The 12729-nt window shown below is 44.0% G+C and overlaps 1 protein-coding gene across 7 annotated transcripts in view; it reads left to right on the plus strand.

The window, feature by feature from the left end:
* LOC144614886 (uncharacterized) overlaps positions 1-12729 on the plus strand; it is a 171944-nt gene that overhangs the window by 88316 nt on the left and 70899 nt on the right. For 4 of the 7 annotated variants that reach the window (XR_013553153.2, XR_013553154.2, XR_013553155.2 and 1 more), the window contains 2 exons: positions 5407-5471; positions 12427-12580. The exons of 1 other annotated variant lie outside the window; for it this stretch is intronic. Coding sequence is in view for 1 of the 6 variants with exons in the window: in XM_078440916.2 (XP_078297042.1) it covers positions 5407-5471 (65 nt within the window). In the remaining 5 variants the exon portion in view is untranslated. Of the gene's footprint in view, positions 1-2108; positions 2392-5406; positions 5472-12426; positions 12581-12729 lie in introns of those variants that run through there. 2 more of the 7 variants (XR_013553161.2, XM_078440916.2) reach the window with 2 other exon arrangements.

A 12729-nucleotide genomic window follows, 5' to 3' on the forward strand; every position in this document is an offset into this window, starting at 1 on the left:
AGGGACACGGAGGGCGAATAGAGATTTTTATTGGACGTAAAGGCCCCAGGAGAAGCAAATTCCTTTGGAAATGGCCCAACGAGAGGCATTTCCCATTCCTTCCTTTTTCAAAGGCTGGTTTTGTTGGGTTTTTAACTGAGAGCCTCAGGATGGAGGGAGAAGCTATCTTCTCAGCACAGAGTTTTCTCCCCCTTTTCCAGAGGGAAGGCAGATTTGGGAAACTGGCACTGCCCCTGCCCAGATGGCAGCCAGCAGCTGGCTCTGGCAAAGGGAAGTTCTCACTCTGGGCTGCTGGCTGCCGGGCCCCTCCCGTTTCCCCAGCAATGCCGGGCCGGGGCCATTGGAGAGGAGAGAATGTGAGAGGCCGGCCATGCCAGCAGCTCCTCGCCACCCTGACCTGCCGGTTCTGGCTCTGACACCCAGGCCCGTGGCCGGGGAGTGGAGGGAGCAGGCCCAGCAGCACTAGCCAGCAGCCTCAGCCTCCCTCCTCCTGCCTTGGCGGTGGTTGGCCCTGTGCTGAACCACACAATGGCTCCTGACGACTTCGGGGCTGCAGCGTCAGGGACAAAGGGTGGTTGGTGGTGATTTCAGAGAGAGTGGCCTGGCCACGCAACCGTGGGCCGATGTGGGTTACAGGGCTCCAGAAGATCCTGCTGGCCCACGGCTGCCCCTTCCCACACCAAACACTGCCCTGTCTTCTAGCAGACCCTGTGGGTCCTGGTTTCTTCCACCCCAGGCATAGTTTTCTTTTTTCCTCCCTCCCTCCCTTCCTCCCTCCCTCCCTCCCTCCCTCCATCCCCCTTCCTTCCTTCCTTCCTTCCTTCCTTCCTTCCTTCCTTCCTTCCCTTTCTCTCTTCTCACAATGCCTTTCTCGCACTTTCTTGCTTTCCCCCGCCCCCTCCTCCTTTCTTTTATTCTTCAAACATCTATTGACTGCACATTCTGTATCACTCCTCTGCTAGGTTCTGAGAGTGCACAGATATAATAATACTTGGCCCTGCCCCCGAGGAGCTCACAATTCAGTGAGGACATCTGTGCCTGAGATGGGATGAGTCCATGACAATTAACGACAATAGAGCGTGTTAAGTACTATAAAAGCACACAAATTGCTAGGAAAGCAGAGGAAAGAGCCATTAATTTCTACCTGACCCATTTTGGGGAAAAGTTAGCTGAGGTTCTGCCATTTTTCAATTTAGTTGCTCACTCCGAGTCTTATGCTCCTGAGGAAAGGTTTTATGTCGCTAAGTCTCGTTGGAAAAATGAAAGGTTTGCTTTTTGTTTCAGTTCCTGCTTATGACTCAGGTCTCGAGGCTTTGAATTTTTATCAAGTCCAATTTTATCCATTTTTTTTTCCTTTTTTGCTGTTGGATCTAAGAACTTTTTGTCTAACCCAAATATTGCAAAGATTTTCTCCTTGATTTTCTTCTAGAAATTTATAATTTTACAATTACATTTGCATTTATGATCTATTTTTGCTCATCTTTGTATATGGCATGTATTGGGGGTTTTTCTTCTTTTTTTTTTAGTATAAAAAAATATTGTTTCCAGTATCAATTGTTCCAGAACCATTTGTTTGAAAAGCCATCCTTTCTCTATTGAATTGTCTTTGCACCTTGGTCAAAAGTAAGTTGACTATATTTGTATGGGTCTATTGCTGGATTCTTCGAGAGGAGTATTTTTATGTCCAATATATTGTTTCATGCACTCTCTCTGTCCCTCTCAAAATAAAGGCATTCCTGCCATGCAAACAGCACCCTATATATCAACTAGAGTTATGACTTGACTAGGCAAAAGAAAAGAAGCTTGGCCAACCAAGATTAGAGTTAACTTTGCCACAGATTGCTGTGTGACTTTGGCATGGGGGGCTTTGTGATCCTGAAGAAACACAGGTGAGACTCAATAAAGAGTGTCACAAAGATTAATGAGGGCCGTGGCTGGGAGAAGAGCTGGGCTTTGCCTCCTCAGCATCCACATATTTGTGTAACTCCTTCTGTCCTGTTTTACAGTGAAAATATTTGGGGGGTGGGGAACAGCAGTGGGGCTAACTGTGAGGAGAAGCGTATGGTTAATTACAAGCACTTTAAAGGAAGGTCTGTCTTCTTTTGCAGAAATGAAGCTCTTCCCGTCACCCCCGAGAGTCGGTGGTAAACACGTCTTCTCTGTGTCTTGTCACATACAACAGTTACCCAGGGGAACCTTATTCCCGGTTACATTCTTTGGCTCTCCTTCACCAATAGAATGATTCTTTTACAACTTTGGAATGAAAAGCATGCAAAATGGTGTCTTCATACTGCTTAAATGCTTTCCACCCATGCCTCTCATTTCTGATTTTTCATGGCCTTAAACCACCATCTGCTGGGAGGGTGGGAAGGACGCTCGCAAGGTTGTTACGCCCTTCCCTCCAGTCTCAGACCCCGCTGCGCTTGGGCCACCAAATGAAAAGCATTTTTTTTTTTTTTTTTTTTTGGTGTGTCTTTCTCTCAAGGGTTTTCAGAACTTAGTCCCCATCCTTGGAAGTTTCCTTTTCCGGGCCGTGCCCAGTTCCCTCTCGGGGCCTGTATTTCCCGGGTGATGGACAAGGAGACTTCGTTCATGCCAAGCACTCTGGAAAGCTCATACCATGCTAATCATTTTGTGTCTTTGATTAACTTTGCTTTCTTTTCCTTTGTAATTTGCTCTAACACTTTAAGTCCAAATACACTGGGGACAGCTTGTGATTAACCTCTCTCCACTCCAAGAAGTAGCCAGCATCAGTGATTCTTCCTTCTAAAATAGCTTAACCAGTTTTTAATACACCAAAAAGACTTTTTGCCCATAGCCCTCTGGTCATCTATTTTCCTTAATAGCCTTTTATGAGGGACCTTATCAAAAGCTTGCAAGGAAATCCAAGTAAATTATGTTCCTTGGTTCACCTTTACCTACTATTTCATTAACTTTTTCAAAAACAATATGACATAGTTTTCAACATAATTAAAGGGGTTGGGAAAAAGGGAACTTTAACTACCGCTTGACAGTTTCCATAGTTGCTTAGGGGAGCTGGGTCACTGCTCACATTCTGCCTCTGCTTAAGGACACTAATTCATTTCCCAGGCTGTCTGGCTAGGTCAGCCACTGGTTCAAGGTGGAAATGACAAGTTTTTAGGCTTTCAAGTGTGCAGTACTCAGCTCTCCAGAGAGCTCGAAGGAAGGAAACCACAAGTTTATCCAGGTCTGGCCCAGAGAAAGAGGAAATGATGGAGGAAACTAAGACGAGGGCAGAGGGCGGTGTCTCTGCGGAGGGGAGAACTCGGCCCAGGGAGAGTCTCAGATATGCCCAAACAACTCTTCATTGTTTGCATGAGAAAGGGAGGGGCCAACCATAGAATTTGGGAAGACTCTCAGGTCCAGGGGAGGTATGTAATAACAAAATGGAAGGGTGGACAGAGGCTGGTAGAACAAGGGAAGAATTAGATATGAAATTGCTAATACCAGCAGTATTAAACATATCATCATCATAAGAATTGCAGGTGTATTGGGGCACTGTGGGTGAACTCAGCTGGTTAAGCATCTTGGTTTCAGCTCAGGTCATGATCTCACCCCTTTGTGGGTCGAGCTCCACATCAGGCTCTGTGCTAGCCGTGCAAAGCCTGCCTGGGATTCTCTCTCTCTCTCTCTCTCTCTCTCTCTCTCTCTCTCTCTCCCCACCCCACTCATGCTGTCTCTCTGTCTCTCAAAATACATAAATAAACTTAGAACTTTTTAAAAAAATTGCAGATGTCTTTGTTAAGTTTCTCTTGTGGGCAGGTATGTGTTGGGCGCGTGCACATGTCTGTCTCATAGAAGTGTTAACAACTGGAAAGGAAGATAACATTACCCTCATTTGTAAATGAGAAAAGTAAGGTGCAGAGAGTTCAAAGGACTTGAAGGTCACGCAGTTAATAAATGATCACATTTGGGAGGCAACCTCATCCTTCTAATTCTGAAGCACGTGGGTTTTCATGGTACCAGCTGGTCGATTCTTAGCTCATTGAGTCGCCAAAGTGTCCCGTAAGTCAAGTATTCTGGTTAACTAAACGTTCTAAACATTCTAAATATGAATTACCCGTTTTCATAAAGTAAGTAGCATTACTCAATCATTCAAAAAATGCCAGACGCTATTTAATTTGTATCAATGATGCACAAAGGCATTTCAGGTGACAGTCTTTAAAACATCTTTATGGATCTCCATCGTCGCTGGTCTGGGAATTTGGAGGTATTTGTCTGCAAAGGACTCTGGCTGACAAAATGCTAGTAAAATTGGCTTTTAATGTAGAAAGGAATAGTAAGGAAAAGCAGAAAAGCTTTCATTTCTTTCTGGCTTACTTCGTGGTTTCCACTGGCTCGATGCCTATATTTCCTTATGTCCTGAGGGATTGGCCATTTTTAGTCTTTTCCACAACTTCAGAAAGCCCACCATAATTGTCTTGCCGCATGCTTCAGGCTCCACAGGATGCGATGCCTGCATACTAGAAAGCATTTTTCTAAGTAGCTTCTGAAGACCTGCCTGCTCCCCTCAAATGCTCCTGTAGGTCGGTGTTGCAGGTCGTCCTGGCACCTCACTTTCTGGTTTGTGCATGCTTCTTGTGAAATGTCCAGCATCGAAGGGAACAGGTAGGTATCTGAAGGCACCTGGGGGAGGCTGAGCAGCCCAGCTAATCAGCTCCCCGCTCCTGCTTCTGATTTGTCAAGACAATGGTCTTTAAGACAGGAGCCTGAGAAGCTGAGGGATCAGAAAAGCAACTTGGGCTTGTCTTCAAAGAATGGAACGCACTAATTGGAACGGACGCAAGAGTGGCCATCAGAGAGAAAAAGGAAATAATTCTTTTCATCTACCATCAAAATAGGGAACCTGAAGGAAAAAGAAAAAGTCTCCTAACTTAGGAGGGCAATAGCGTGGGCTTCTGGTTCTTGCTATGCCAGATAAATTCCGAGGCTGGCAGTTTTGATAAAACATTGCGGTGTCCATTTCCAAGGGACAGGAGGCCATCAGCCTGCTGTGTTCAGCAGGGGTGTCGTCATCAGGCAGGTCTCTGTATGAAACGCTGGGCAGAAGTGTGAGACCCTGGGCGAGGCAGTGGAACAGAGAGGGTTCTACCGAGGTCCTGTTGGTGCGTTCCAATACTAGTTCTGGGACCTTCTAGCTTTGGTGGCCTTGGAAAAGTAAATCTTGATTTATTAATCAGAGTTTCAGTGTCCTCAACTATAATATGAGAATAACACCTGATTTACCTGGTGGTTTGAGGGATACATAAGAGAGTGCATGCAAAGTCTCCGACAACATGTAGCAAACAATGTCTTTCCCGTGACTTTCTGACGTGTTATTTTTCTAAATGACAGATCGAGATTCCTAGCACAACCACGTGTATGACTTTATGTTTTTTGTCACAGATGTGTCTAGGAGATACTGTGGACTCAGTTCCAGACCATCGCCATAAAGCAAACAATTCAATAAAGTGAGTCAATTTTTTTTTGTTTCCCAGTACCCATAAAAGTTATATTTATGCTATGCTGTAGTCTATTAAGTGTGCGATAGCGTTAGGTCTAAAAACACCCCCAATGTAAATACCTTAATTTAAAATGACTTCCTTGCTGAAAAAACACAAACCATCATCTGGGTTTTCAGTGAGTCATAATCTTTGCTGATAGCGGGTCTTGCCTCGATGATGATGGCTTGCTGAAGGCTGGGATGGCTGTGGCAATTTCTAAAAATAAGACAACACTGCAATTTGCCACTTTGATTGACTCTTCCTCTCATGAATGACTTCCCTGTAGCACATAATGTTGTTTGATAGCATTTTACCCTCAGGAGAACTTCTTTCAAATTTGGAATCAATCCTCTGCAACCCTTCCAATTTTTTTTTTTTTTTAAGTAGACTTCATGCCCAGCAGGGAACCCAACACGGGGCTTGAACTCACAGCCCTGAGATCAAGACCTAAGCTGAGATCAATAGTCAGATGCTTAACTAACTGAGCCACCCAGGCACCCCCTTCTGCTTCTTTATCAACTAAGTTTATGTAATATTCCAAACTCTTGGTTGTCATTTCAACAATCTATCTATACAGCATTTTCACTAGGAGTGGACTCCATCTCAAAAAACCCTTTCATGCTCATTCTTAAGAAGCACCCTTCATCCCTTAAAGTTTTATCACGAGATTATAGCAATTCAGTCCATCTTCAGGCTCCACTTCTCATTCTAGCTCCCTTGCTGTTTCCACCATGTCTGCAGTGACTTTCTCCCCTGAAGTCTTGAACCCCTTCACATCATCCATTAGGGTTGGAATCCCTTCTCCCAAACTTCTGCTGATCTTGATATTTGGATCTCTTGCCATGAATCATGAATGTTCTTAGTGGCATCGAGACTGGTGAATCCTTTCCAGAAGATTTTCAATTTACTTTGTCCAAATTCATCAGGAGCTCATGATCTGTGGTAGCTATAGCCTTATGAAATGTATTTCTTAAATGATAAGACTTAAACATTGAAATTGCTCCTTGGTCCATGGGCTGCAGAATGGAAGTTGTGTTAGCAGGCATGGAAACAACATGAATCTCACTGGACATCTCCATCAGAGCTCTTGGGTGAGAAGGTGCATTGTCAATGAGCAGTAATCTCTTGATAGGAATCTTTTTTCTGGACAGTAGGTCTCAACAGGGGGCTTCAAATATTCAGTAAACCATGGTGTAAACATCCTGTCATCTAGGCTTTGTTGTTCCATTTCTAGAGCACAAGCAGAGTATATTTAGCATAATTCCTAAAGGCCCTAGGAGTTTTGGAATGCTAAATGAACACTGGCTTCAACTTAAAGTCACCAACCATGTTAGCCCTTAACAAAAGAGTCACCTTGCCCTTTGAAGCCAGGCATTGACTTGTCCTCCATATCTACAAAAGTCCTAGATGGCATCTACTTCCAAGAGGAGGATGTTTCATTTATATTGAAAATCTGCTATTTCGTGTGCCCACCTTCAGGAATTCTCTGAGCTGGATCTTCGGGATCACTGGCCGCAGCTCCTACACCAGCACCTGCTGCTTCACATTGCACTTTGATGTTGCGGATGTTTAAGGCCTCTTTCCTTAAACCTCATGAGCCAACCTCTGCTAGCTTCAGACTTTCCTTGTGCAGCTTCCTCACCTCTCTCAGCCTGCACAGAATTGAACAGAGTTATGGGCCTTGCTCTGGATTAGGGTTTGGCTTAACGGAATGTTGTGGTTGGTTTGATCTCCTATCCAGACCGCTGACACTTTCTCCGTATCAGCAATAAGGCTGTTTCCCTTTCTTATCATTTATGTGTTCACTGGAGCAGCACTTTTCATTTCCTCCAAGAACTTGTCCTTTGTATTCACAACTCAGCTAACTGGTGCAAGAGGTCCAGCTCTCAGCCTATCTCAGCTTTCAACATGCCTTCCCCACTGAGCTTACTCATTTCTAGCTTTTGATTTAAAGAGAGAGATGTGCACCTCTCCCTCTCACTTGAACACGTTGGAGGGCATCGTAGGGTTATTAGTTGGCCTACTTTCAATACCGTTGTGGCTCTGGGACTAGGGAGGCCTGACGAGAAGGAGAGAGATGGGGAACGGCTGCTGGGTGGAGTAGTCAGGACATAATAACATTTGTCTGTTAAGTTTGCTGTCTTATCTGGGTATGGATCACGGGAGCCCAGGACAATTGCAATAGTGATGTCAAAGATCGCTGAGCACAGATCATCATAACAAAGGTAATGATGAAAAGGTTTGAAATATTGTGAGGGTTACCAAAATGTGACACCGAGACGCGAAGTGAGCAAATTGTTGGACAAATGGCACCGAAAGACTTGCTCTATGAGGAGTTGCCACAAACCTCCAATGTGTCAATGATGAAATATCAGCGGAATGCAATAAGATCGAGCGTGCCTCTGTCCTCTCCCCTGAGGGTAAGGAAATAACAATTCTTAAGCGGAAATGCGGTGACTACATCTTCTCCCTCCAGTTGGATCTGTGATGTAATCAGAATAGTTTTTTAGGTTTAACATTACAGGGAAAGCCTTACAAAACTATAGGACGTAGATGACGTGACACGTATTTCTATTCACCTGCATGACGTCACTTAAAGCATGGGGAGGGCTTCTGGGCGTTTTGACCAGCAACTTTGCATCGTTAGTAGAGTCGGGGTTAAAAATCACGTGTCCTACACTCAGCTGTGTTAAAAGCACAGAGCGTGTTGCTTTGGGATGTAATTTACCATGTTGCTCGGATCCCTCGTCCCTTTCTTGCGTGGAAGTGGAGGTGAACCAGACGGGACTTAAACCTGACAACTAAAGGCAACCCTTTCTTGTGTTAACAATAGTCTTTTTTGGCGTAAATGTCAGTCTTTCAAGGTTTCTCTACTCCCCTCCCACCTGCAAGCTATAGGTAGCATTTGGGCTTGGGAGGAGTCTTATGTAGCACTGCCATGGTGGGTGGGGGAGAGAAGCTTGGGTTGGCTTACCTCTAAGTCCTTGCTAGTCTTTGCTGCAGGACAGGTCCGGTCTGTTCCCTGGGTACCCTGGGCTGGTGGCCACAAAGAAGGGGCTCTTCCATTTGGTCTCTTGGGGTTTGTATTTAGTCCTGCCCCTGGTCCTGGCTACTTGCTTCTGGTGGTGGAGTCCTCATACTCTGTGGCTGTCTTGTCCCAACTACAGATCCCTGCATGTCTTCTGGCATCTCAGTATCACTGTAGCCTCTCACAGGACCATATGGAACTTCTGGATTCCATGGACACCAAGTACAAGCCTTGGGAAGCCAGAAGCTCTACTTCAGGGCACCTAAACAACCCCCTCAGCCAGGTTAACCCACCTGCCAGTGGTACCATATTGCTGAGGTTTCAATACAAAGGCAGACATGGGGGGAGGGGAGAGCAGGATTGAAATTCTGGTATGTTCATGGGAAGGCAAGAATAAGCCCTATTGCTCTGGGGAATTTCTAGTGTGGGTAGCATGGGAGGTCAGGGATATACATAACTGGCTAGTTTCCTTTTTGCTGTTGTTGTTGTTGGGTTTTCCATTTCTTCCTCCTCCCTGCTCCAGAATAACTTCCAATTTTCTCCCAAGCAGGTAAGAATGCCTCTTATGTCATATTCTAAACTCTCTATTCCTGTAAAATTCCATATTGTTACTCAAAGCATGGCTTTGCTCATGTAAAGGGAACTTTTGAAATTTAGAAGTCCCTTTTTCTCAAAGCTTAGCTTTCAAGGTTATCATTTTATTAAGCACATACATACACAAAAAGAAATACTGATTTGATGATAAATGCTGGGCAATGACTTCCTTTTTCTTATTGGCATTTACCCATCACCTAAAAACTGGGAAGCATTGATTTGATGGTGGCAACCATAAAGAATAATAGTTTAAAGGAAGGGGGAAAATTGTATCACTTTAACTGAAAAAAATGACACCTGTTAGATATGGGTTGGAGATCACCCACCTTGGTTATCTTAAGTCATTCAGTCATGAAGTGGAACTTAGGAAAAGCGTTAGGGAAGGAAGATGCTTTGCTGAAGGACCTATCAAAGCTTCAAGTGCATCACCAGTGTGTGCTGAGCCTGGGAAAGTGGCACTTAGACAATGACTATGTTAAAACCTTCAAAGATGAGCTTTTCCTGGGCTGTCTGCCTTTCTGGTCACTAGATATCATCATTCAAAGCATCTACTAATTTCCTTCCTTGTGCATTCATATAAACTCCATGTAAGAGTTGATCAGCAGTCTTCACTGTCTCGTTTTTAAGGAGGTAAACTTCTACTCACTCACCTTGCCTGATTTGAAGACTACAGAAAAGCTGCAATTCTGCCAAGCAAAACTTTTTCAGAACTTTACCAAACAACTTAACATTTAACAAACATTCTTTGGGTGCCTACTATGTGCTAGACCCCTGTCCCAGGTACTTGGCATGTCTCTGTTGTAGTAGCATGTATGGAGTTGAAAAGAGAACGTTTGAGAAGAGAAATAGGAAAACAAGGATTGTTGCATTGGAAAAACACCCAATATACCATACCTTTTCAAAATCGTACAAAAGGTATCCATTTTAACATTTTCCTCTTTGTACAAATGTTTGCAATTACTGGAATCCATTATGGCTGTGTTCCTATCAGTACCCTCTGGAAATGCAATGATCTCTTTGGGATGGGGATTTTGCCCTTTTTGATATAAAAATGAAGTACCCATTTTACTCCGCATGAATGTGCAGCACTGGTGATAAAGTTCATTTCTCTTTAGTTGCTCTCCTCTCCTGTCTGATTGGTCTCCTCGGTGTTCTCTACCAATCTTTATGCAGAAGCGTCCCCCCAACCTCCAGCATCCTCCAAACTCATGGAATCACCTTCTCCGTGGAACCTTCTTTGACTTGTGCAGCCAATGCTCACATGAATTCCCTCTCTGAGTTCCTGCCACATTTCTAGTTACCTTCACATGGTGGGCCTCGGGACTGGGTTGAAGACCGGGTCTACGCCTTAAATTAAATTTCTTTGTATCTTGCATAATGCCAAGAAAAATGATAGGCCTGTTGTAGGCCTAAATAAATAAGTAGGTAGGGGCGTCTGGGTGGCTCAGTTGGTTAAGTGGCCGACTTCGGCTCAGGTCATGATCTTGTGGTCCGTGAGTTCGAGCCCCGTGTCGGGCTCTGGGCTGATGGCTCAGAGCCTGGAGCCTGTTTCAGATTCTGTGTCTCCCTCTCTCTCTGACCCTCCCCCGTTCATGCTCTGTCTCTCTCTGTCTCAAAAATAAATAAACGTTAAAAAAAATTAAAAAAAAAAAAGAAAGAAAGAAAAATAAATAAATAAGTAGGTAGGTGTAGACTTATTCAGTACACTCAGGGATGATATTAAAATAGCCAAAACCTAGTACAGCATGAACACTGACCATTGAGAATACCACTACCAGTTCATATTGTCTGAATGTCAGCCATGCTGTGTGTGTGTGTGTGCGTATGTGTGTGTATCTCAGATGCTCACAATAGTATACAGCATATCCCCCATTTCACAAATGAGAGATGAGGGAACTGAGTTTCAGAGAAGTTCAAATTACTTGCACAGGACCCTAGATCTATTTCACTCAAAACTGCTCTTTCCACTACACTGCCACACTGATTACTACTTGTTGGTGGATCAGGTCCTCTGTCCCCTTGGGCTGAGGTACACTTGAGGAGAGTTGGGTGACAGGTGAGTGATTAGAGAGTGCCGATAACCAGTTCACTTAGACTAAGCCATCTCCGTCATGCATGGTCATGACTAATTGTCATTTACGGCCAGTTTACACACTAATTGCTTGTGTTATACAGATTTGGTCAGAGAAGGTTATCTTTCAAAGCCAAAGTTCTGGTAGCTTGTTGGATGATCCACGGTGGGTCTTGTGAAACCTCTCACTATTCTAATTTTCTATTGTTTATTAAGTGGGAAGAAAATTATATTTGCCTTAAATTCTTCATAAATAATTTTAAAGTGCTTTGAACTTTTTTATTTTTATATAAAAAATTTTAATATAATGTATATAATTTTTTAAAAATATAAATTGTGGGGCACCAGGATGGCTCAGTCGTTAAGCATCTGACTTCAGCTCAGGTCATGATTTCATGGTTTGTGAGTTCGAGTCCCACACCTGGTGAGCTCGAGCCCCACTTCGAGTGAGCCCTGCTTCTCTCTCTCTCTCTCTCTTTCTCTCCTTTTCTCTCTCTCTCTGCCCCTCCTGGGATTCTCTCTCTCTCTCTCTGCCCCTCACTCACTTGCATCTTCTCTCTCTCTCTCAAAAAAATAATAAATTGTTTTTATTTTTAATATAAAAATAAGATGTTCTATTGTCCAAGATTCTTGTTGGTGATGGAGAAAAGACAAGTAATCTCTTCTCAGTTTGGTCAATCGTCAGTAGGGAGTCAATGACACGTTTCAAATAATGACACATTATCATGCAGGAAGGAGAAAGATAAGCTCATCAATCCCATTTCCTGGTCCTGCACACTCAGGAACGTTTTATTCCCTCCTTGTTAGGTTGGGGTCATGTGACAGGGTTCTGGCCCCCCCAAAAAAAATTAGGACAGAAGAATACAAGCTACTTCTAGTCCTGCCCCTTCAAAATATCTTAAACAATAGCCCAGCTTCACTTCCCTTCCGCATTATTTTCAGTCACCACTGGTTTCAGATTCTAGCACCACAGAATGGAAGGACTTTGGGTTCCTGAGTCACTACCTGGAAGAGAGCCTCCAAGGAGAGCTGCCAGAGTTGGACTGACAGTGGCCTGAGGGAGAAATGAACCTCTGTGTGAGATCATTGAGATGGTTGTTATGATAACAGGTATTTATGGCTCTAATATGGAAACTGCTACCAGAAATGGGGTAGTGACATAACCAAATCATATTCCCTGACCGTTATACTATTTTAACTTTACGTATTTAATTTTTTTTATTTTACAGAGAGAGAGAGAAAGAGAGAGAGAGAGAGTGGAAGAAAGGGGCAGAGCAGGCTCCATGCCTGGTGCGGAGCCCGATGTGGGGCTAGATCTCACGAACTGTGAAATGACCTGAACTGAAATCCAGAGTCTGACGCTCAACTGACTGACCGACCCAGGTGCCCCTATATTCTTGGGTGCCCCTATACTGTATGTATCACTGGTTTACTAGTTCAGCAACAGGCAGAAAGGCAATTAATACCAGAAAATGGAAGACAGAAATTCAGGTTATGCAGTGACAAATCATTTGGTATACCTATTGCCAGAT

This window comes from Panthera onca, chromosome F1 (assembly GCF_046562875.1).
Source record: "Panthera onca isolate mPanOnc1 chromosome F1, mPanOnc1 haplotype 2, whole genome shotgun sequence".
Lineage (NCBI taxonomy): Eukaryota > Metazoa > Chordata > Mammalia > Carnivora > Felidae > Panthera > Panthera onca.